This window comes from Pelecanus crispus, chromosome 11, assembly GCF_030463565.1.
Source record: "Pelecanus crispus isolate bPelCri1 chromosome 11, bPelCri1.pri, whole genome shotgun sequence".
NCBI classification, from domain to species: domain Eukaryota; kingdom Metazoa; phylum Chordata; class Aves; order Pelecaniformes; family Pelecanidae; genus Pelecanus; species Pelecanus crispus.
The window spans coordinates 34,451,442-34,475,310 of record NC_134653.1 but is presented as its reverse complement, the minus strand read 5'-3'; the positions used below and the strand labels follow the sequence as shown (position 1 = coordinate 34,475,310).

The 23,869-nt window shown below is 40.0% G+C and overlaps 1 protein-coding gene across 2 annotated transcripts in view; it reads right to left on the bottom strand.

Moving 5' to 3' along the window:
• Positions 1-23,869, bottom strand: part of LOC104036388 (transmembrane protein 132C-like) — a 225,807-nt gene that overhangs the window by 179,662 nt on the left and 22,276 nt on the right. The window contains exon 1 of one of the 2 annotated variants that reach the window (XM_075718740.1): positions 13,074-13,187. The exons of the other annotated variant lie outside the window; for it this stretch is intronic. Coding sequence (XP_075574855.1) covers positions 13,074-13,187 — 114 coding nt within the window. Of the gene's footprint in view, positions 1-13,073; positions 13,188-23,869 lie in introns of those variants that run through there. 2 annotated transcript variants of the gene reach the window in all.

Below are 23,869 nucleotides of genomic sequence, written 5' to 3'. Positions count from 1 at the left end.
ACCTGCAGTTACAGGATCAGCCCTTAGCTATCACATAAGCAGCATCTGAATTTGATGTGGGCTGGGAACATTTCCTAAGATCTAAAAGTTTTAGCTTCATTTCCTTTAAGAAAAACAACTCTCCCAATTTTCCTTCAAGCTTATGTACTTGAATTACCATATCTCCTTAAGCAGCAACAAGCTGTAACCGCAACAGATTTATGAAATATTAGTGGCACTATTCATGTAAATAAATGGTTTTCTGATAGCATTTTTAAAGTTACTAATACAACAGCATAAATAAGCCCCCTTGATGGAACATTAGTAGTATATGTTGGCAGGAATTCATTTCATGATATAGTCAATTAGGGAACTTCTTGGGCATACGTAATTCCTGTAACTGGCAAATGTAACAGCATGAACAACTTTGTCCTGTTAAATCTCCTTCTGCTCTACATTTTCCATGCACTTCATTTCAGTCTCAACACCATCGCCAACTCAAAGAGCTTCTACTGAACCATAACAAACCTCACAACAAAAAACCTCAGGAACTGAAGTTAAGTGTCTTCGGCTTTTTAAACTTCTGCAGTTCTCATTAGAAATGCTGCCAATTGAAAACAACCAGTATCTAGTATCTTAGTGAATAATCTAGAGATGTAGGAATAAAATCTAGCTGTGTTAATTTACAGTTTATTGCTCTGACCATCAGACCATGCTCGTCTTTAAAGATTTGTTTCAATCTCATTGCAGTCCGGATCATATTCTTCATACTAAGCAGGATGAAACTCTTACCATGACTGACATGCAGCAAATAACAAATTTCCTGCTAACATGAGATAAGACCCATCCCAGCCATCGTTCCCATCACACTTTCAGCATGCTGCAGGAAGAGAGAAGAGACCAGACACACACACTTTTTCAGTCCCTCAGAACTGCCTTCCCAATCAAAAAAAAAAAAAAAAAAAGCACATTCTCAGCTGGAAATCATCAGATCTAAACATTTCACCTAGATAATCTTTCTTTCTAAACCCCCTCAAATCCCACATTTTACATACAAATCCTTATTCCCATCTCCCAGAATTCCCCTGCATCTACTATGAAAGCATCCTGAAACACTTCAGGGAGCAAAGCAAAACAGTTGATCAAAATCATGATTAAACCAGCATGTTTCCACAGTAGGTTTAGATCTGGCTAGGTTTTTGTAACTACAGATAAGAGAGGGATTACTTACTGGGTGTGTCAGACTTTACCAGATGGGACACTCAACAGCAAAGGAAAAGAGTTCAAAAAGCAGAAAGACAATTGCTTCAGGAAAAAAAAATGCAAGTTCATTCTCTTTGCTCATGAGGCTGGCTTTCAGCATGTCTCTTCTTTTTCACTGTGCCTGTGAAGCTGAATAAGGCACTCTTCTAATGTGTAATATTTATTTATTTTGGTTACAAAGAAGTTCTGAGAAGTATGCATTAAGTACTTCCTTACTTAGGCATCTGAAGTGTACATTATAGTAGAACCTTGCCACTATATACTAAAAAATTATCAAAGATTTAACTGCTAGACTGCCGACGTTAAAATCCTATTAGTACTCCAACACATTAAAACTGAATCAGTGACTTTTTAACTTCTGCTAGATGGCAGGAGGAACAATATGAACTGCTTCCCAGAATCAACTCCAGATTTAATACACATGACAAAAACGCAGATCCATCCTACAACAAGAAAGATAATACAGACTTTTTTTTTGGGGGGGTCGTCATTATTTACATCATCTGTCCAAGTTCTACATACAGCTGCTGTTAGAGTAAATGTATTGGTATGTCTGCATCTCCACAAAAAGGAAGAACTCTGAAATAAACGTGTCCTTTATTTATTTACAAGTACTGTTAATCATGCTGTTTCAATGTGTCCTGGTTTTGGCTGGGATAGAGTTAGTTTTCGTCCTAGTAGCAGGCACAGTGCTGTGGTTTGGATTTAGTATGACAATAACATTGATAACACGCTGATGGTTTAGTTGTTGCTCAGTACTGCTTATGCCAGTCAAGGACTTTTCAGCTTCCCATGCTCTGCCAGGTGCACAAGAAACTGGGAGAGGGCACAGCCAGAAGAGTTGATCCCAACTGCCCCAAGGGCCATTCCATACCATATGACGTCATGGGCAGTATAGAAACTGGGGGGGTTGGCCGGGGAGCAGCGATCGCTGCTGGGAACTGGCTGGGTGTTGGTCAGCAGGTGGTGAGCAATTGCATTGTGCATCACTTACTTTGTATATTATTATTATATTATTATTATCATTACTATTTTACTTTATTTCAATTCTTAAACTGTTCTTATCTCAACCCAGGAGTGTTTCTCACTCTTACTCCTCCGATTCTCTCCCCCATCCCATCGGGGTAGGGGGAGTGAGTGAGCGGCTGCGTGGTGCCGAGTTGCTGGTGGGGCTAAACCACGACACAATGTCAGTTATTCACGTTTCACTATGAGATACATCAGCTATACTTAAGAAATGCAGAGCTGACGCAAACACCTGTTATGCTTCAGCGTCACTTCCCTTCCCAGTGGAAGTCTGTATCATTTCCATAGTTTTACAGATGGTGAAACTGAGGAACAGATGAAAACTTGCCCAATCCATGTTGGGCAACAAGACAAAAAATCTGTCAGGATTGACACAGCAATTGTACAAGACTTCAGACACCAGGAAGAAAAAAAATACTGTTTTGAGCAGTTTTTCTGTTCTGCAAAGGACAATTATATCCATACATGTTCATATTAAAAGAACTTCATCTATTTCACATGTATCACAAGAAAACATCTAGATAGGCCTAAACCACAGGGAAGATAACAGCCAGATTTAAAATCTAAATCCTGTCCCAACTATTTACAGAACTTCCCCATTTATTCCTTCCAAGACATCTAAGATTATTGCTGCTCTGGTTCTTGCCCCCACCAGAAACTTAGCTAAATTCTGTCTTCTGGGTACGTAATCATTGCACATTAATGTGCCAGTGAAACAGAAGGCTGTTCTGGTGTTAAATTCCCTAGTTACCCAGATAACTGCTTTCTCTGTTCGTTTGGAGGAATCTGAAGGTTCAGTGGTAATTGCAGTGGTTAAGACTTCAGTGCTATTGGAAATGAACCAACATCTCTGAAGTGCAGCGGGAGGTGCAGACTGTCCTCCTATATTCACTGCTTGTCCTGATAGTTCCCTCCCATCATTAACGATGTTTGGGTTTTTTTTTTAATGGCAAAGCGTTTGCCTTGAATTTTTTAAGTGATCCCAGAAAACACAAACACCTCTTGCTTCAGTAAGACATGCTCAGGAGATCTGGGAAAAAAAGCAATGTCCTGAGGGTAGAAAGAAATACCTTTGAACTCAAGGATGATATAATGATTAGAACAAGAAGAGCATAACACAGCATTCATTTTACTGCTTTGTTTGGTTACTTGTATTACACAAGATTCAAATAGAAAAACTAGTCTCTCTACGGATTTTTAATTGCCAAACAGACAACAATGTATTCAGAGTGTTCACAATGGGGTTTTTCTTTTTTTTTCTTTTTATTAAAAATAATTCCTAGCGTGGTTTAAGAACCTCTAGATCGGCTCTAGAAAGCCAAAAGAAAATATCAGAAACCACCGAGAACCTTGAAACACCTGAATAAACTCAATAAGACAGGTACTACCCACATAAAAATGAAATTGTAGTGTTTGATATGGTTGCACACTTGCTATAGAACATAATCCTGAATACCTATTCAAAATTACATATCAAACCTATACCAAGAGAATAAGGAAGAAAGTTACAATATTCATAAATTAGGAAGTGCAAGAGTTTGATCTAAGTGCAATCTTAATTTCCTTCTGTTGTGTATGTTGTGTATATGTAATTCTAGATTATATGGCTACCTAGCATCTCCACAATACCCATGTCCATTGTCTAAAATGGCATGAAAATAAACCTCCCCACCACTTTAAGTCCTTTCTCTTCAGAGCACAAAGTCTTTGAAGAGTCTCAATGAAAAACTATTAATAAAGGTTATCAGGCAAAACAGTATTCCGCTAATTTCTTCCTCAAACCTAATAGTGTTCACTTTTCAAAACGTAAAATTCAGCCAGAGGCAGACAACTGGTACAGAAAATTTCAGTTCCAATTATGATGTACTCACAGACAACAGAAAAAGGCGCAATAATAAGAAATACAAGGCAGCCTCAACTCTAGATGGCGTTGCCACCTCCTCTTAGAATTCATTAGCTTGCTCCAAGGTATCAAACTCATTGTAATTTAGACTGATACAGTCTTACTACAGTCAAAAAGAAATATTTTTACTGGGTTGATAGGAGAATTAGAGAAGTCTGTGTTTAGTAATTCTAGAAGTGACTGAATTGGTTAAAAAGTATGTACTCGTTTTGTTGAGAATTACTATTATATTCCCAAATAACTGAATATTTATTAAATATTAGAATCTACTTATATAATTCTGCAGAGAATAATTATGCCAGTAGGCATGAACTGTGAATGAATGTAATTCATACTACATTGAGTAGGTACGGGTCAAACAGTATCATTTCATTTCCCTGATTACATCCTTCGCACGTGTTAAAACCATGAGTGAACTGCAAATTCCTCAAATAGACCATTTGCATTTTTCATTCTGTGACTGAGTTGATTCACCCAAACAGGAATCCCAAAATACCATGATTCCTTTTATACTTAACCAACACAGCTGCTGAACAATAAGCCTGATTTACTTCTCATCTATACCTCTAGCAAGGGGATGTCTTTTAGGAGGTTCAGTTATGCATCTCATCTTTGCAAAGGTTATAACTTTCAGTTTCTGCTGATGCTGCTACAATGAAAGAAAGAAAAGTACTGAGGGAGAAGCAGGCAGGGCACGTGCCTATGAGGTTGGAAAAATCATAGAATTGTTTAGGTTGGAAAAGACCTTTAAGATCATCCAGTCCAACCATTAACCTAACACTACCAAGTCCACCATTAAACCAATTAAGGGTAGAATAATAATTAATTTCATGTTTCCTGGCTTAGTGGCTGGATTATTTTTTAATGAGGTAAAACTAGGAATCATTAAGGTTGGAAAGGATGTCTAAGATCATCAGCCCAACCATTAACCCAACACCACCATGCCTACTAAACCATGGCCCAAAGTGCCATGTCTACATGTTTTTTTGAATGCCTCCAGGGATGGTGACTCCACCACTTCCCTGGGCAGCCTGTTCCAGTGCTTGACTGCTCTTTCCGTGATTGGAGGTGATTCCAGGGTCGTGAAGGCTGGAAGCTTGTGACCTCTGGCACCAGGAGGCCGGTTTCTTCAACTGCTGATCTGCAGCTACAAAATAGGTTCAGTGCTCTGGCAGCAGAAGAGGGGCTGGGAAGTCCGTCCAGCAGAGCATCAGAGCTGGCTAAGCCTGAACCACACAGGAGCACTGGGTGTAGTGGGAGACTATCTGCTGTAGTGGACAAAGGCCCCCATTTGCCACCTTGATCTGCTGTCGAGGGAAATTTGCTGCTTGCAAGGGACATTGTGGAAGAACTACTGACACCTCCTTGGCCCTCAGACTATTACACTGTGCCGCTCTTTCACACAGCACCCACTGCTAATGGAGACCTGGAATGTATCAAGCATGAATACGCAGCTCTAGGGATGAGGGTCCAGGCATGGGCATCAAAATAATTTTTCCCCTTGATTTTGCCGAAGCATTGCCAGCAGGTTGAGGGACATGATCCTCAGCACCATTGAGACCACACCTGCACTACTGTGTCCAGTTCTGTGTTCTCCAGTAGAAGACAGACATAGACACACTGCAGTAAGACCAGCAAAGGGCTGCTACGATGATTAAGGGACTGGAGCACCTGACATACAATGACTACTGCTTCTAGGCATTGCATTTTGGCCACTTCTCTGCACTGACCAGATAGCATTTGATTTCCTCCCAAAGCAAGCTGAAGTTCCCACCATTCCTCAAAGCTCTGTAGTCCTCACTTCTCAAAGAAGTGGCAGACTGCCCACGAGCTGGCTGACTGCTGTAACTGCTGATCACTGAACAGGGAAGGTTTACAGTAGGAAGACAGGTACGTTAGGGGCTGAATGCAGTTTCAGTATCTAAAAACCAGTTTAGTGAGTGTTTATAGCACTCAGATCTCCTAGTCAAGTTGGGTAAATATATAACGTAATGGTGCCCTTAAGTCATACACTTTAATAAGTGGATATGGAAAAGAAAATTTAAATATTCTTTCAGTTTGGCCATGACATTCATTGTTTTTAATTTATTACTGTTCTGCTGCCACATTTCTTTCTTGTTGAGAATCAATTCAGTAACAGAAATAGCTCACAGAACCAGCCAGAATTGATATACATCCTTTGTGCATGTTTGTAAGGAGGATGCCAGGAGAGGTCTGGCTGCCTTATGATCTCAGAAATGACATCTCTAACTTCCAGAAGAAAGAGATAAATCATGCACAAGTAATACCTGGCCACTCAGGTGAGTATGACCAAGATCTGACGACCTTTTCTTTCTGTTTGGAGGGGAGTTTTGTAGTTTTGTCCACTGCGTAACAGTGCCTTTGATACTACATTAAAATGCTGCTTCAGTCTACTTCTGTGACAACCCTTTATTTCAAATGATTGTTTATGAAATTTAATAGCAGCAGTTCATTCCTGGGTGATGGTGTCTTTGACACAGAACACTTAAAGTGAAATGCGAGTGACATCTTAGTATTGCTCCTGTACTAAATATGATTGCATCCCTGGCTAATTAAAGTGCAGATGAGCTGTCATTAGGTCTGTATAAGCTAATTGCCCTTCTCAGGGACCAAAATTAAAGTTACAACACATCTTGGGTGCAATCTTGCAGGCATTAACTTGCATTACTACACTTGGAGTCTAGTAGCAGCCAGCACCCAGATGCAGTAATTCTGAAACTCAACCTACATGGCTCTAGAAATTGGGTGATTTCCTTCCATATTTACTTGAGGGCCAAGCTCTTTTGAAAATCTGGCCTCTGGGGTTTAAATAAAATTCAGTCTGTGGTATAAAGTCCCTATTTTGCAGTTGAAGTTGATGTCAGTGATTTTTCTACATACTGAGGAAGCAACTTGACACACAAGGAGTCTCCTCACTATATATAAAGAATCTGAAGTACAGACAGGACTTTAACCTTTCTATTTCTAACCTTACTTGGTTTTGCAGTATCACTATTAATTTACCAGTTTAGACAAAGAGAGCTCAAAACCACTGTAAATTCTTTGCTTAGGCCTAAAATCCAAGCCTGAAACTTTTTTCTTGGAAACAGCTTGGTTAATCAAGACTTTGGTAAAAAAAATTGCATTTTTTGTTCCTAATCTAGATAAGAAGCGTAAAACCATCTACACGAGAAAAAGCTAAGGAAAAAAAACAATCCCTCCAGTACCAATAATCAGATCCCAATCGGGAGCAAAGTAGGAAGAACCAGCTGCAACAAAGTAACTAAAATGGTCAGGTTATTACACAGACTCAATAGCTCATTTAAAAAAAAAACAAACCAACCTGCCCAACTCTTCCCTGCTCTCCCATCCCTAGATTTTTTGGCTTGCTCCTTTCTGAGAGTATCAAATCATATCCATGAGGAAAGGAAAAAAAAAAAAAAATCACTAAATCACTGATGCAATTTTTCAGGGTCTGGGCAAATACAGGCATTTCGGAGAAATTACAGACATTAAGATAGTTAACTGTTGAACAGACATAGTATTTATGGTAGTTTATAAGCTATGAGTTTATGTTTATGAGCTACTTTTAACAAGAAAGCAAACGTTTTTCCCCCCAAATTAAGTACATTTTCATTTGATTTGGGTGCTTACAGGCTATACCAAGTCAGAGAGAACCACACTGATGCCTGAATGTTGGTGTTGCCTAGTGTTAGCCTTTGTAAGCTGTATTGAATGTCACCTATTTGCTGCTACTTTCAGTGAAAGTTTAATACATCCCTCCACTGCTAAATCCACTTGGCTAGATTCATTCATTTACTTTTAGTTTTGCCTTTAAGCATCTCTCTAGATGTCTGAAAAGAAAGAGATAAAGCAATTACTTGATTTCATCCTTAGGATTTTAGCTCTCAGCCTCGGCATGGTGCCTCTTTAGTGCTTGATTAGTGTCTAAATTCTCCACAGATTAAAGAGGATTGTCTCCTTTCTCCATGCATTATACACATGGAAGAGAAAAGAAAAATCAAAGGGGTCCAAACTTCAGCGGGTATAAATCAGCTCAGTTTCTTTCAGCGCTGGAGAGGCTGTGCCAATTTACACATGGTAAAGATCTATCTCAAAATATTTTTCAAGCAGATATATACATTTCAGTGTGCTATAAAACCTTAACTATGATTTTAGAGTCTGAATTAATTCCATAATAAATAGCCTCTTTTAAAGACTTAAATATGCTCTCATCAAGTCAGCTTCTAGAATAAACTCTGCAGGATGTTTTGAATCTGTGCCCCAGAGATCATTGACTATAAATTGGAAGAAGAGAAATGGTTTGCTCAATACATGAAGTAGGGCTGAGCACAGAAAAATAATTAGAGAAAGCTACTGTTGTAGTTCTCTGGTTTATTTCTGTCTGAAAGTCCTTGAATAATGATCCAAAACACACCACTAGTGATTACTGTTTCCCAGCGATTAATCAACTGCAAAGTCATCATCTTTTTTTCTTCATCATCTCCCTTAGAACAGAGAAAGAAGCCGCAGAGTGGCTTTTTGAAACGAAGGACTTTGTTCAGCTGCTGTGTACGAGTCCCACACGGGGGCCATACATTTCAGACTTCAGCCCCTCTTTCTGGTCCGAAATCCTTAATCTGGGAATTATTTGTATAAATGGGGATTAAAAAGAGTTTGCGCTCTTTCTCCCAATCTCTTCAGAGTTTGCGTTTTTAAGACAGCTTTCAGAAGCACTCCTTTTCTGCTCTGCAAAACTTATGCAACAAATGCAACGAAACTTAGGCGTGGGAGGGAACATCATAGATAAGAACTCTCCTAAACAAATTCCAGTCTCACAAGAGAGACCAGAGCTGACCCCTCCAGCTATTTTCAGATCTCTCGCCAGCAGAGGACTGTGGCATAAGCATTTCTATGAAATACTGAGGTCCCCAAACTTCCAGGGCCCAACTGGACTGGTTCAAAGGACTCCCTAATTTACACTGGCTATTCAGTCAAAGATAACAATAATAAATTCAGATGATGTTCTTTTTCTATGACTCCTAACTACCCACTTCTTCTGCTATAGTTACCATTAACATTTTAACCTAGTATCAAGGAATCAGACGCATATGTTTGACTGTAGGTATATTAATAGGAAGCAATAATCCATTTTTAAGCTTGTAATAAATATTCTACTATCATATCAATTCAAAGTGGTTTTTTTTCCGCCCTTTTTCAGTTTTTCTGTGAATACAGTTTCACATCTGTTTTGGAAAGCCCACAAATGAAACAAGTAAGATTATACATGAAGCTGACTGAGCTCAGTGACAGAAATGCAGCAGTTAAATATGAACATATAATAAAATACAGAAATGCTAAGGTTCCAATTCATTTTGCTTAATACAGAGTATTGTACGTGAACTCGCGTTGTATTTTTCATTTGATAATCTCCTTTTATCAAATAGGAATGATCTTACTGATGGTACACCAAGATGCACTGTGCAAACTTTTATTACAGAAGCTGAGGAGACAGTACTAAAAGCATTCCTGCTCAGAAATGCACTTCAGCCTGTACTTATGAGGCCTTTGCTCTTACTAGCAAGAGAATTCTCACTGACAAAAGCCTTGTAGTGTTTTCTGAAGGGCTTTTAAAATTAGGAGGCTATAAATTCAAACTCTAGAATCCTTATCTGCAATACAGTTTCAGAGAGGTAATGTGCATACCTGTCAGAGCTCAACCCTGCTTTGATACCAGAGGTACGGGCATACCATGGAAATAATAAAGAACCAAATGTTACCCTAAAACCACATCTTTGACAAAAACACTCAATAAAACCCTCAAAATATTGGCATTTAGTACTCTGCCTACTAGTTGGTCATATGTTAAACATAACAAGCACAAAGTTAATACCAAAGAGCAAGAAATCCAGACCTGAACTTCACAAGGAAAAATACAGGATGTAGATTTCGAGAATGAGAGCTGTAAGAGAAGTCTGAGAATCATTTCCAGCTCCACAGTGCAATGTTACCTGATGTTTGCCATTTCTACCAATAATGGCTGCAGTTAACATGTTCCAGGTGGGAATTAGTAGTAGCATGGTGTTCAAAAACTCAGCCTTTGATACCCTGGTGAAACAGACCTTGGATTTTATTCTACACTTGCAAACCACCTTTACAGAACACTGTTAGGTACTGTAATCTGTCAGTCCTTTTGGTCGTTCCCAGCTTGGATCAGAATTACGTGGCCACAGGATAACTCCCCACTTATGCCTGGAAATATGAAAAGAAAAAAGGGATAATCTATGGATAAAAAGAAAAGGATAGAAAAACAAGGGGGGTTTAGTAGTTATTTTCTGAATAACTTTTGAGTTCTAGATTAGCAGTTCTGTCATTAAAAAGAGAGTATATTATTTCATGGGGGGAAAAAATATCATTTACTTTATAACACCCATATTAACTGCCTTAAAAATATTCAGGCGTTGTGTAATGTAATTTGAAAGGCACATTTCAGCTTGCTACTCATGTCCCTAACACTGTGATAAAAAGCTGCACAACAAAAGCCTTCTGGTCAGCTGTTGACAGGGTTTTGTTTTATTTAAAGACAGACACATAAAAATCACAGCAAACCTCTGTGCTTCTCTCCCTTCCTAACATAACTTGACCAGAGAATTCAAAGGGGTCAGACCACACAAATACATGAATCATGTTTGATCCTGGTTTATACAAGTCAATGGAGTCATACCACAGATGGCCTTTAAAGCTGCTCTGACCTGAAGGACTGATCAAATACACTGGTTAAAGTACACTGGATATTTTTTGCCACTGTCACCATAATATTTTAATCTTGAGCGTGCTTAGTTTCAAAGCACCTCTATAAGACTATATTATCCCTTCTTGTATCAGGTGAACACAGGCATGATTTGCCCAAGGTTACACAGCTTGTGGTGGCAGAGCAGGGGAATTACGTACATCTTCTAATTTTACATTTACAAATGTAATACCAGAGGTAGATAAGATATAAAGTTTTTTTATAGTAGTGTACCCCTACTCATAAAATTGCTCACTAGCATCATACAGGCTATCTGAAGAACGTGATCATGAGTCTACAGCCAGGCTCAACAACACAGAATTTCTTACGTTCTTGACAAATGAGTCTATAGGTACTTATTATAGCTTTTATTTAATATAGTCTCAAGAAGGACTGCTCCAAACTCTGTAATTAGAATCTCAGATTCTAATTTTTAGTTACTCATTTTAGGACAAAATAAACACAAGTAGTATTAATGAGGTAGAAATGTTATTCTACATCATGAAACTCAGCCAAAATGAGAACAAACCGAAGAAAGATCAGAAACTGAATGTCATTTAAATTCAAAGCCACAAACTCAGATCAGATGCTTTTATACCTTAAGGGTAGTCCAAGTTGCGAATTCGTTATGAAACTTGAAACCAGGGAGTCCTATGTGCTGTTGCCAACACAGTCAAGAGAAAAGCCACAGAAACTATTGTGCCTTTTAAATAGAAGTAATATCATGGTTCTAGAACTGTATCAGCAGCCATCCTTTCAGAAAGGAAAGTGCACGTGAAAGCTGCTAAACAGAAGACAAAAAAAATAAGGGGATGGAGGGAACTGAAGAAATCCAATGAAAGAAAATAAATCCAATCACAGAACGAAATTGTTTTGGTGTCAACCCTCCCCCCCCAGTTTTAGGCATAAGGACAGGTCCTTCAGCTTCCAGTAGGAGCTAGGTGATTATCTCTGCTAGTCCCATTGGAAAATTCCACCCCCATCTTGTCTACAGGTTCATCTACTCAGTCTCCAAATTAATGACACCAATAATTTTGCCTTCTTTAGTGTCTTTACTGAAGACAGTATTGTCTTCTTGAACTGCCCTCACCCTATTTTCTATTTCACGGAAAGTAGAAAAAGTAGTACTGAGTTTTCCCTTTTTTAAATCCACATCTTTCCTCCCTGCACTCAGCAATGGGAAACAGATTCAGAGAGCCTTAACACACTATCTCAGCAACAAAGCATGCAATGTGCTCCATCTCATCTCTCCGCTCCAACTGAGTTTACAGCAGTGGGTGGTTTTCAAACCTAACATTTGATCAAAATGAAAAACTGGGCATTCCTTTCACCCTATGACAAGCAGGCTGATATAAATCACAGCCTTCCCAGCAAGGGTTCTTCCACAGACAATGAGTTGTGGCATTGTCTCAAAGCTCAGCCCTGGCCATTGTAAGAGAAAGTTTCAGGTTTTTAAAGCAGGCCTGGGCTTTTTACGACAGCACTAAAACCAAAAGAGGGAGAAAATTTATGGTATGGTTGTTTGAGGGGTGAAGAAGGTGGTGTTTCCCCTTCAGAAGTTGTATTTTCAGTGCATTGCTCTGGGTAGGTTTGTGCCGGTTTCTGCTTTTATTATTTGTATTGCAATAGCACCAAAATCTCCAAAACAGGGCAGTCTCACAGTGTTATGCACACACACATATATACGCATCCATGCACTTACAGAGAAAGGCAGAGTTCACGCATTGCTCCTTCATTGTTTTATCAGTAAAAAGAACTGCTTCATTAGTCACCACCTCTGGAAAAAGCTCTCAGATCTGTCCACTCAAGGAGAGGGCTGTATCGCAGACACCCTCTGCTTCTGATTTAGCAATACAGACAGCGTAGGTAAGCGTTAAGTAGTAGATATTAAATTCATGCGTGTGCACACCACTACAATATCCGATCAAAGCAAAGCTGATACCATACACAGCACCATTGCTTCTCCTTGCTAACCCAGTAACCTATTAGAAATGCCCTCCAGTCGCAACAATTTTAAGCCTTAACTTCAAAAGATCAGCTTATCCGTCAGGGCTAAGCTGACTGACAGGTGGGGGTCAGGAAGAAATCCAGTCCCCTCCCTCCAGCCCGATCGTATAGAGTTGCACAATTGGCTAGGCACGTTAGGGGGTTTCTTCTGCATTCCTCTGAGGCATTTGAAAAAGGCCACCTCCAGAGCTCGGACACCGTATTTGATGGACCACTCATCTGTTCCTCTACGCCAGCTTTGTGTAACAATAGCTAAGTTTACAGGAAGGCTGCACCATGAAGAGGCAAGGAGTTGGTGCTATTGTAGAAGCTAGCTATTATATTATGGAAGGGAGCTGCAGCAGTCTAGCCGCCTTTAGAGACCTACATACCTGCCAGAGGCGGAGGATGTAAGTGGGGTTTGAGCAGCACTTTATGTATCAGTTGGTCCCACAAACATGCTTTCTCAAACCCTTGGGGAATCCAGCAAGTATTTGAAAGGATGTCTATCCTAAAAATCTACCGTGCTGCAGAACAGTTAAGTATTAATAGCAGTAAGAGTACAATGAATACGCGTGCAGATTGAAAGAGGAACAAAGAAAAGGCAAACGGCTTAAGAGCATGCACTGAGGAAAGAGGAGGCAATGGGAGGAAAAAGAATACAGTGTACACAGAGAATACGGAGGAAAGATGAGGCACATGTAATCTCAGCGCAGATAGGTTTTAGAGCCATCCACTGAGGTGCACATGGAAAGGCACTCAGAGTTCCCCCTTGGGGTATGCGTATCTGTGATCAAAAGGTCAAGAACTATTGCAACAGACACTATGGTGCAACTGTCTATCACACTCACCCCCAGAAGGAGAGTCATGAGCTTTATACTCTATAGCTTCATAATGCAGATGACACAGCCACACCTGGTCAGCGTTACTTTTTAACAAGCACACCAGTGCCCTCCACCAAGAGGCTGTAATTGCACTTTTCCCCCCACACTCTCTCCCTAAAAAGAAGGAATATTAGGACAGGGCAAGAATCTCATGGAGTTGGAGACTTCCATGCACCGAGAATTGTTCATCCATACTGAGTTTCTGAATGTTTCTTTCTACCAATGATACTTTTTCTTCCCACAAGTGTATTGGTTAGCTTGAAGCACTTCGCTGACTAAGCAGAAGCCAGGGTTATATCCCGGCAACACAAGAGTTGTTTCCATCAGCTGGGAACGCACTCTGCTCTACCTTACCAGGTCTGGCCACATTACCAGTATTCAAGTAACACATTCTCATGCAAATCATTTGTGACAGTAGATACACACCTCAAATTCATTTTTCACAACAAATTGGATGCTAAATTTCTCTTCATAAATCTTGGGACCCAAGGCAGGCAAACAAGGCTAATAATTACCTAACAAGTGTAGAGTGTTGTTTCTCTGAGAGACTAGAATCCACTGTACAGAAATCTGCAACCATGTTTTCTGCCACAAAATACAGGAATTTAGAGGAAAACCAAGTAAGAGATTATTTATACAAATTCCAGATTATGGGGGGCACAATTCAAAATTATAGGGAAACCAGCTTGTCCATCTTTAGAAAGAGATGCACACTGACCTGGCTTTAAAAGCCTTTTCCTGTTTTCCGTCATGAATTTGGCTTTCTACAGCCCACTGCTACCCACACCAGGCCACAGCTTCAAATTCAATAGCCAGTTCACCAGTACTAGAACTTTCCAGTCACTGAACTTCAGCTGTGTGTCAATTCTGTGAAGTCCCAGGGTTAACTAATGCAGGAATATAAGCACAAGTCTGGGAGCAGCGAGCTCAGTGTCCTGCAATCACAGGCAGCTGCACTAGAGTTACTCTAAAGGTCCACAGAACATCATTCACATATCATTGCACATGATCATACATGTCTAAAAACTCATTTTTCATATATGAAAAATAAGCATAATGAGCCACAGGAGGAGAGCAGGAAAATAGCATAGGCATATGACAAAAACAGCTGACCAATTTAGGTTCTGCGATTGTCAGCATCTTAAAACTGAAGGAACAAATATGCCATGCTCCCTGAAAACTCATGGTAATAAGGTAAAAGAAGAAACAATACTTGTCTGTACTTAGATTTAACTATGTTTAAAAATAACATTTCCTTTCTCATATCAGCATCATGTCAATACGGTCTGGTGTGTGAACTGATGCTAATACACAGGACCAGCTCCTCAGCTGATTTACATCACTAACTTTAAATAACAATGCACGAATGGACAAAGTGCCTGTTTTATAGCATCCTCCCTTTCAGCTTTTCCCTTGTCTCAGTTCATTTCCCCGTGGCATGCTTTGTTCTTAAAGCAGTCTTAACCACTCATACATCAAAATATTTAATCAACATTTCTTAGTCAGAAAATAATCCTGCTTTAGACTGATTCAGTGGGAGACTCTGCAGTGGATTCAACATAAAAAAGGGTCAGAATGCATTTCCGAGGGTGCTTTAGAAAAATCAATGCTGACATGTTTTTAATGAAAATCAATAAGTGACATTAGATAATGAAACAAACATCCAGCGGCATTGCAGGCAGGCCATTTAGGCAATCGGTTTCAGAAGCAACCAGTGAGGTTAGCGCTCGAGCGTGCAAGTAACATGCTTAAGTAAACTACTACTTTTTTTTTTTTAAAAAATGAGAATTTCAAAAAGATCTGTTTCCTGTGAACAATGACTCAAGGGCTTACAATTTCCCTTCTCCCTGTTCCCTCACTCCCCCCCAACTCCAAGTAAATCAGCCTACGGAACCAGTGTCACGGTTCCTCTAACACTGTCTCTCCATTGGGAACCACTGACCCGTGGAGCCGCCGCGAATGCTTTGACAAGCTGCAGTGCAGCCTCAGCAGGGGAGAGAGATCCATTAAAAGCTGAAGTTGTGAAACTCTTTAGAAGAGGCCTGTCCCTTCTCAGAGTAATTAATTCTTTGACTGCCACACTGAGATGCAATGAATGAACACATACTCTCAGGAGTAACAACTATGCTAATGGAGAGAAGCTGTGCAGACAAAGAATACAAGTGCTCACTTGAATTGGGTTAGACTCTCTGTATGTAAACCAACGGTGCTATACACATGCCTGAAAATCAACAAAACTCGGAAGAAACCTACCTCATAGACCAATATTTACAATGGACATTAGTTTACACTCACATATTCTTTATCTACATCCTGTGGGAGCCACCAATAATGCTTCCGCACAACTGATAACAATCTTTGCATCAGTTTGTAACCTACAAAGTACGTTCCCAAAGCTTTGGATGTAGGCACATGCACAGTCTCTCCCAGCCACAAGGATGGTCATCTCAGTGGGACTACAACACAGCCACCGCTCCATCAAAACACAGCACGCAGACCTGCCGACTGAAGCAATGTGCTTGAAGAACATCGCTCTGGCCGCTGTAGCACTCGTTGCTGCATATAAGCGCAGCAGAATTGGTCTCGCATGCTTTTCATGCAGGGGAGGAGGGATTCCATTTACTTAGGCTGCGTGCATTTGATTAGGATTTGAATAAGTCACTCTCAATACCAAACAGTCTCTGAACTCAGTCAATATCCTCCTGGGTCTAACTATACCCATGCAAAACAGTGTCTTCTGTTTACAAGTTTTAAACTAAAGCCAGAATGAAATAAAACCAAAAATCAACAACTTGGTAGCAGAAAATAAATCTATTTGAGGAACACATACATGCAGAAGTTACTGATCTGAACATAGAAACAAGTGTTCATTATTAAATGACCTACCAAGAAACTGGTGGCTGCAAGAATAAACCTTTCCACCTAGAGATACATGGCAAACCCTCACCTCTAGTAGTTCTATGTGTGACTCACAGCCTACAAAAAAAAAAAATCAAAAAAGAAAACTAAACTGTAAAATATTAACAGCTCCAGTCAGTTCCACTGTTTTAAATCCCACTGTTCCAAAGCTAACAAGGAAACAAACAAAAAAGTCTCCCTAAAGGGTATGAAGTATTCACGCTTTCCAGGAAAGTTAGCAAATTGAGTAAACCCAAGCACAAATGTAGGATGCATTGTACGCTTCAATGAAAGCTAGCAATATTTGAGGACAGATTTGGAACAAAAGCCTACCCATGGAGTCAACAAGACAACTGCAAGATTCATTACAAAGTCAGACATGGTGTTTTGGCTTCTGGCTGGACAGAAGGCTGTAGCATTAACACATGGTTCATTACAACAGAATTAGAGCCTGGTTATTCAGTACTGCAGAAATTAGGGATGGTACACATCAAACGGATTTTCCCATGAAAACACAGGGCCTCCGGTCCAGCCCTAGAAAATCACTAATTATGGTGCACAACCTATTTACATTCACAGAATACAACTTCTGTTTGGCAGTTCTTTGTCTTGATTTTTTCCACTGCAAAGGAGTTCAAAGTCATCTTCATGAAAAGATGTGATTGAATTTTTTTTATATTACAGCAGAAATTTGAACAGAATTAAGATAGAAAAATACACAGTAACAAGAATGAATTTAATATTTTCTCTTAGCAAGTCTACAATGATGTTTTATTAGCAGGATAAATTACTTTGCACCTCATAAGCAACGACTGTTACACTGAATTACTGTTGCAATTCAGACAGTTACATGTAATCAATCCAAGAAGACTTTAAGTCGTTGCTATTTAATGGCTAATTCCTCAAAACACAAAATATATGAGCTCATGCAATTAGTCTCCTACAGAATGAAAGTAATGAAGATGTTGCAAAAATAAGTAAATGTTTGAAAGTAAAGCAACCCAAAGAAATCTTGGGGGAAAAGGGGAGCTTCCTTAGTATTAATAAAACTTCCAAAATACTTCTAACAAGTGCAGTATTCTGTATCGATTTCCACTGAAACTCTCATGGTAAAATTTGCTATTCAGTATAATGAAGAACATTGCAATCTCATTTACCAAGTTAGGATGCATTTGAATAGTTTTTACTGAAAATAGGTTCAAGTCACCAAGAGTGGAAAAAATAACTATATGAATGTCTCAGTTTTCTTAACCACTATTTATAGCTGATTACAATATTTAAATACCAGCAGTGAAAAAAAGGCATTAAAAGATACCCAGCTTTTAAGCACCTTCCTTATTAACAGTCTTTCATATAACATCAGATTCTCAATTGGTGCAAGTCAAAGAGCTCCTTCAATATTAGCAGAGATATATTTTTTCCTCCAGCTAAACTTTCGTGGCATTTTAATTATACCCAAGGTTTTACAGAAGATACAGATAAATGAGGCAGTGTCTCAATAGTTCACATCTCTTGTTCTCCATTTCCTTCTGAAAAGAAATATATCATGGTTTTGATGCTGCTAGGAACCCAGTTTTTGCAGTTCGGTTTCCAGTGAGCTCCTAAGCCCATTTCTGAGTGCCACTCTCCTTAGCCTGCAAATTCTCACCCACCTCCTGCTCCCCACTGACTGTAATGTGAGCTGGCCTGGGCCCTCACTGACAGAAGCAGGATAAAAAAAAGTGATAAGGGATACAAATACAGGTGTTTCCATGATTCACACATTAAAGTATCAGGAGCTTTCTTCAAGCTCATAAGCCTTTAAAGAAGGTGAGAAGGGGGTAATTGATGAGGGACAGTTAACAGTATAGAAAACAATATGAAAGGAAGCAACATGGGAGGAGCTGGGAAGAAGTGGACTCAAAACCAATACTAAGTCTTAACCCTTCCAAACTGATCCACGTGCAGGTATTAACATGAAGGTGTAACCACACTGGAATAACAAAATATGCTGCTAAGTATTTGTAATGTGAAATGACATAGTCATGAAAAATATGAGTTACCATACTTGTTGTCACCGGTTGTTTCTCTTTTACATGGGCTACTTTTTCTAGCAGCCACTTGGTCAGTTCTCTTCTTGACACTTGCTAAACTAATCTGATTAAATTAATCCCCAGAAGCAGCTAGCACATTTTCTAAATGGCTGGCTAGCTGGAAGGTTTCTCCTGCCTTATTGCTATAGCTGACTCAGCTGGATGGATGGCTGACTCTCCCCAGAGGACAGCCAAATGAATGACTTTATAGCCCCCGTTCCCCTGGCAATCTGTCATTGAGTTTAAAAGCAACCTTCCAATTCCTCATCCCTACCGGTTATAAACCGGTGCATCATTAAGCAAACAAACCTGAAGTAACATCCCTGCCACTTTTCAACATACAAACTTGTGCATGCCAACTGTAAGTCAAACATAGAAGCAGTTCACCAAAATATTTTCACATGTATATTTACATACATACCTATTTTGAATACACACACAAAGAATTTTTTGCAGAAAGGGAAGGAGCAAAGGGAAAAGTCAGGAATACTGTCCGAGGAAGTATTTGTAGCATAAAAGACTGCTGAAGTAAACAGCTAAATTAATGTACTGGTTTCTCTGACATAATGTATCTTGATTATAGCAAAGGAAAATGAAGCCTCATCCTCTTACAAAAGGAACAGAATAATGACTTCTATAGCAAAGTTACCCACTCCTAGGCAACAGTTAAAGCACGCTCACTCATTTTTCAGTTTAGGTGTTACTTTATTTTCAAGTACCAGGTGGGGAACAGCCAGATTATAACAAATCTTACTCCAAAGCATCACTTGGATCTAGCCTCTCACCCACAGGCTCAAGTGCCATTCTGACCCTCTCTGGATCCAGGACTCCTGAGGTCAGATCCCCTCTCAGAACTCACTGCCTTTCAGTATCAATTCCAAAGCTCTACAGACTCATTAGCAACTTCGCAAGCTCTACCATTTGCCAGCTTGGTGATATATTCCAAGTGATTTTATTACGCAGTAGCAAATATTTAATTGCACAAGAATGATAAAAAAAATTTCACTTGGGCAGGGGGAAGCTGAAGTCTTAAAAGATTTTCCCTCTTCCTTGGTTCTCCTGAATAACATTATTCCATTTCATAAAAGATTAAGATGGACCTTATATGTCAATCTGTACTCACAAAAGTATAATGGAAAAGTCAGTCACTTCCTCAGTTACCATGAGGTAACATAAATGAATTCCACAAAGGAGCAACTGAAGACGAACAGATTCACTTTCTGCAGAGCTGGGAGAAATGCAATGCTTTTACTTAAGAAAAAAAGATTTTTTTTAAAAAAAAAAAAACCTTAAATTTGCTTTCTTCAGAACCATGAATCTGTTTGAATGAAGAGAGCCAACCTTTTAACTACAAATTGGCAGAAGTAGTGAATCATCACAGCAAATGCTGTGCCCTTCAAAGCTACTATAGAAAAGTCCTCTAGGCTTTTCAGAGGTAGAACTGCCTCCATCTCTTCAACAATCACCATGCTCCTTTATCCACTGCACACTAGTGCCCTTGTTGGCTTGCTGTGGCTGGACAGAGGTCATAACGAAACACATTGCAAACGAGATGCTTAGCTTATACCCTGTCTCAGAACTACAGTTATTAGAGCAATTTTCTTGCAAGTGACATTTGAGAGAATGCTCCCAGACAACATCCCGCATCATGTATCTGGCCATATCACACACCCCATACGTCAGGTCTACGGCTGAATGTATCTGAACAGTCAATTCTCAATGAAAGAGCCTGTACACTAACTACTGAGTATGCCCAACAAAGAGCCCTTCTAAATAATTCCAGGAGTGCTCTTTTAAGGGCTTTCTGTACTTGGCAATCTGGTGAGAGGTGGATACTTGGCCTCTCTCTAGATCACACTTTCAACCTAGCAGGATACAAAGCCCTGGCTCATGCAGCATGAAAACACCTGTCAGGAAGGGCCGGCTCAGAGGCAAAAGGCAAATAGCTGCACTGTTTGGCTACTACTAATGCAATTAGCCTGAAGCAATTCAGCCAACCTCCTCACCCTCCTGAGTCACCCTGTGGAAAAGCCAATAAGAAAATTACTTCTGTTGATCAATTAAACAATCTTCACTGACAATGACTGATACCTTGTCTGGGGCGTACAGGATTTGCCAACTGTGTTATCCAGTCCAGTCGTGCTGGCAAGCTGCCTAGATACCCTGACTAATACCTTCATACAGTAAAGGTATTGAAAACCAAGGAATATAGACTTTCCTTAGAACTGCATCAAAGCACGTTCCTTGATGCATAAACTTCTGAAAGAGGAGTTGAAGGTCAGGGGAATAACTAGAATCCACTTAGCATAGACGAAACCCACAGCTTAGCCGCACATGTAACTGTGAAAAGCACTCACTAATGAAATACTCCAAGGGAGCAGAGTAGACCAAGTCAGTCCTTCCCACACTGAATTCAGACTTCACTAACGAATGCATTACACCTGGGACTGTAAAAAGTAAATCCTAGGCTGAGTGAGCTTCTCACCTTGACTGAATAGTTCCTAGTTACACCACTGTCACAGACGGCAAACAGGATCCTGGTAAGAATAGCATTCAGCAGTCATTTTTAAAGACAGTGCTGAAACACACTTACCAAGAACCACGATACCTTTAATACCAGGTACCCTGGTATTGCAAGCTAGCCCAATCAAATGGAAATGATTGCCAGCACGTATCAATGCTGTATTTTCAGAGGCAGCATGGGATCAGACTCCCCTGTTTGTTTCTCTGGTCTTCATCTCTTGTCCCATGCTCAGCTACAGGAGGGATCACTGCCCATGACAAACTGCTCTCTCGGAGTATGAGGTAACATCATTACTGCAGGTACCCCCAGCAAAAAAAGGAGTTTTAAATGGCAGCTCATACAGGGATATGGAAGAGGAGAAAAGAGATTCTGCCAGGAGAGGAGATAAATGGAGGTGGAGGAGGGGAGATGATGATTTCCAACAGAGGGGTTTAGCAAGATGAAGTGGAGTAGTGAAGCTCCAATTCTGCACTGTTAGAGGTGAAGGGATCTGTTACTTCAGGGATATCCATAGAACACCGGTGCTGAACAGGAATGATGTGCTGCACTCTGCTCGGATCTGCTGCTCCCCCTTGCATGCTGCCTTCCCCCATCCCCATGTACCTGGTAGCATTCCCTAGATGCTCACCAACTGCTGGCAAGAGGGAATACCAACTCTGTGCAATCTGAATGGGGGAGAGGAGAAAAAGGGAGGGAGTGAAAGAGAGAGATGCAGAATTACTTTTTCATTCAAATGGGAAAATCCAGAGATATGCATGGGTACAAGGGCAGAATAGAGCCTTAAATATTTAGTCTTCTCTGACACTTTCACACTAATCATTTAAGCCAATCCAACATCTTAAAAGTCTACAGAATTATCCAAAGCCTTTCGGTTAAGCTAGTTCTAAGGATACAATCAGTTCCTCTCCTGCCCTGACATCACGCAAAGCAACTCAGGCAGCAGTTAATAAATCTAAGCCCCTGTGATAGATTTCATCTTCCACAGAAAAAAAAAGCTGGAGAGGAAACCAAAAAATAAAAGAGGATCTGAAGAAAATCTATTCATTGATCAGGGGAACGAGAGTACTAAATTCAGCAGGCAAACAGCAGCTTGGCAAAGGACTCATCGAGACCACTTCCGAGTGTACTGTCACAGCTTTGTCCTGTAGTATATCAACTGAGTGCGATGTGTGGCATGTTTTTATACGCACCCATCCAGCACTGCAATAATCAGACCTCCGAGATCCAATTTTTTGATCCACTCACCCAGACTCAGATTCTAAAATTTCTCAATGCCAAAAATGCGTCAAATGAACAGCTCATATGTAATTGGCATATGATAGTGGAGAAATCCCCACGTTCCATAACAGAGGCAGTCTCACAAAGGGAAAGATGGTCACTTTCTTTTCACTGATCTCTCCAAAACAACTTACAGTAATCCCACACCCCAAAAAAATTTTAGAAGCCATAAAACAAAGCAGCCTTTCCCCTATGCTACAGAGCATTACACATAAATTCAAGCACAGATTTGCTGAAGAGTGGAAGGGGTTAAAATCTGTAGAGAATGAGAAAGAAGACTAAAAAGCACTACTGCAGTTAATGTTAAAAACACTAATTTCAGTCCATTTGTGCATTCAGAGGCACTCTGGTTTGAATTTCTTCACTGAAGCCAGATGTCTTCACTGATCATCAGAATGCATATACTACAACATAATCAGCTTGTCCTAGGCACAAGCTACAGCTCACTTTGTGGCTACAGTGCATCTGAAGAAATTAGGGAATCTCAGAGAGGAAGCAGATAATGTATAACCTGATGATTACTCAAACACAGCTTTCAATGTTGAAATCAGGAGGGGGGAATGGAAAAGGACAACAGCAGTTATAAATCCTGAGCACTGTTAAAGTATGACCACAACCGGGAAAAAACATACATAATCAAGAGACAAAGAGCTTCACACGGAATTAATGCTCTCTAGTTGCTCTGTCATTGCATATAATCAAATAGATATTCTAATACTGAGACAGCATGTTACAGAGACAGCTGTAATGATTAGAGCTTTAACAAGCTCTAACACAAAATGCTACAACATGGCAGTGTCATGATCATCTTCACTCTCAAGCTGTCCAACTGAGAAGGGAGGTTGTGCTTATATTAGCTTATATTAGCACACCACTTATCTAGTTTCTAAAAGCAGAATTAAAACCTTCTGCCATGTGCTGACACCTGGCTGCTGTCCAAGCTTGTCCTTCGTTTAGTATTATCACTGAAAAATGGAAGGCTTAACAAAACTGGAGGCAGATGAGAAGACGGTTACCCCTTACTGTCAGTTCATTCCATGTGCCCACTCCTGCAGCCTTCAGGAGACAGGAATCCTCCAAAAATCACACGTCAAGAAAAATTAAGTTTACTAAATTCACCAATTTAGGCTATTGGTCCCCTTTTTTTTCCCCCCAAAAAAAGCTTATCACAACATCAATTCTGTGCAAGGACCCTGGATGTAAAGTTAATCTCAGTGATGAATTTTCTGGGTCTGTAAAACATGTTTCGTGCATAACCAAATTCCC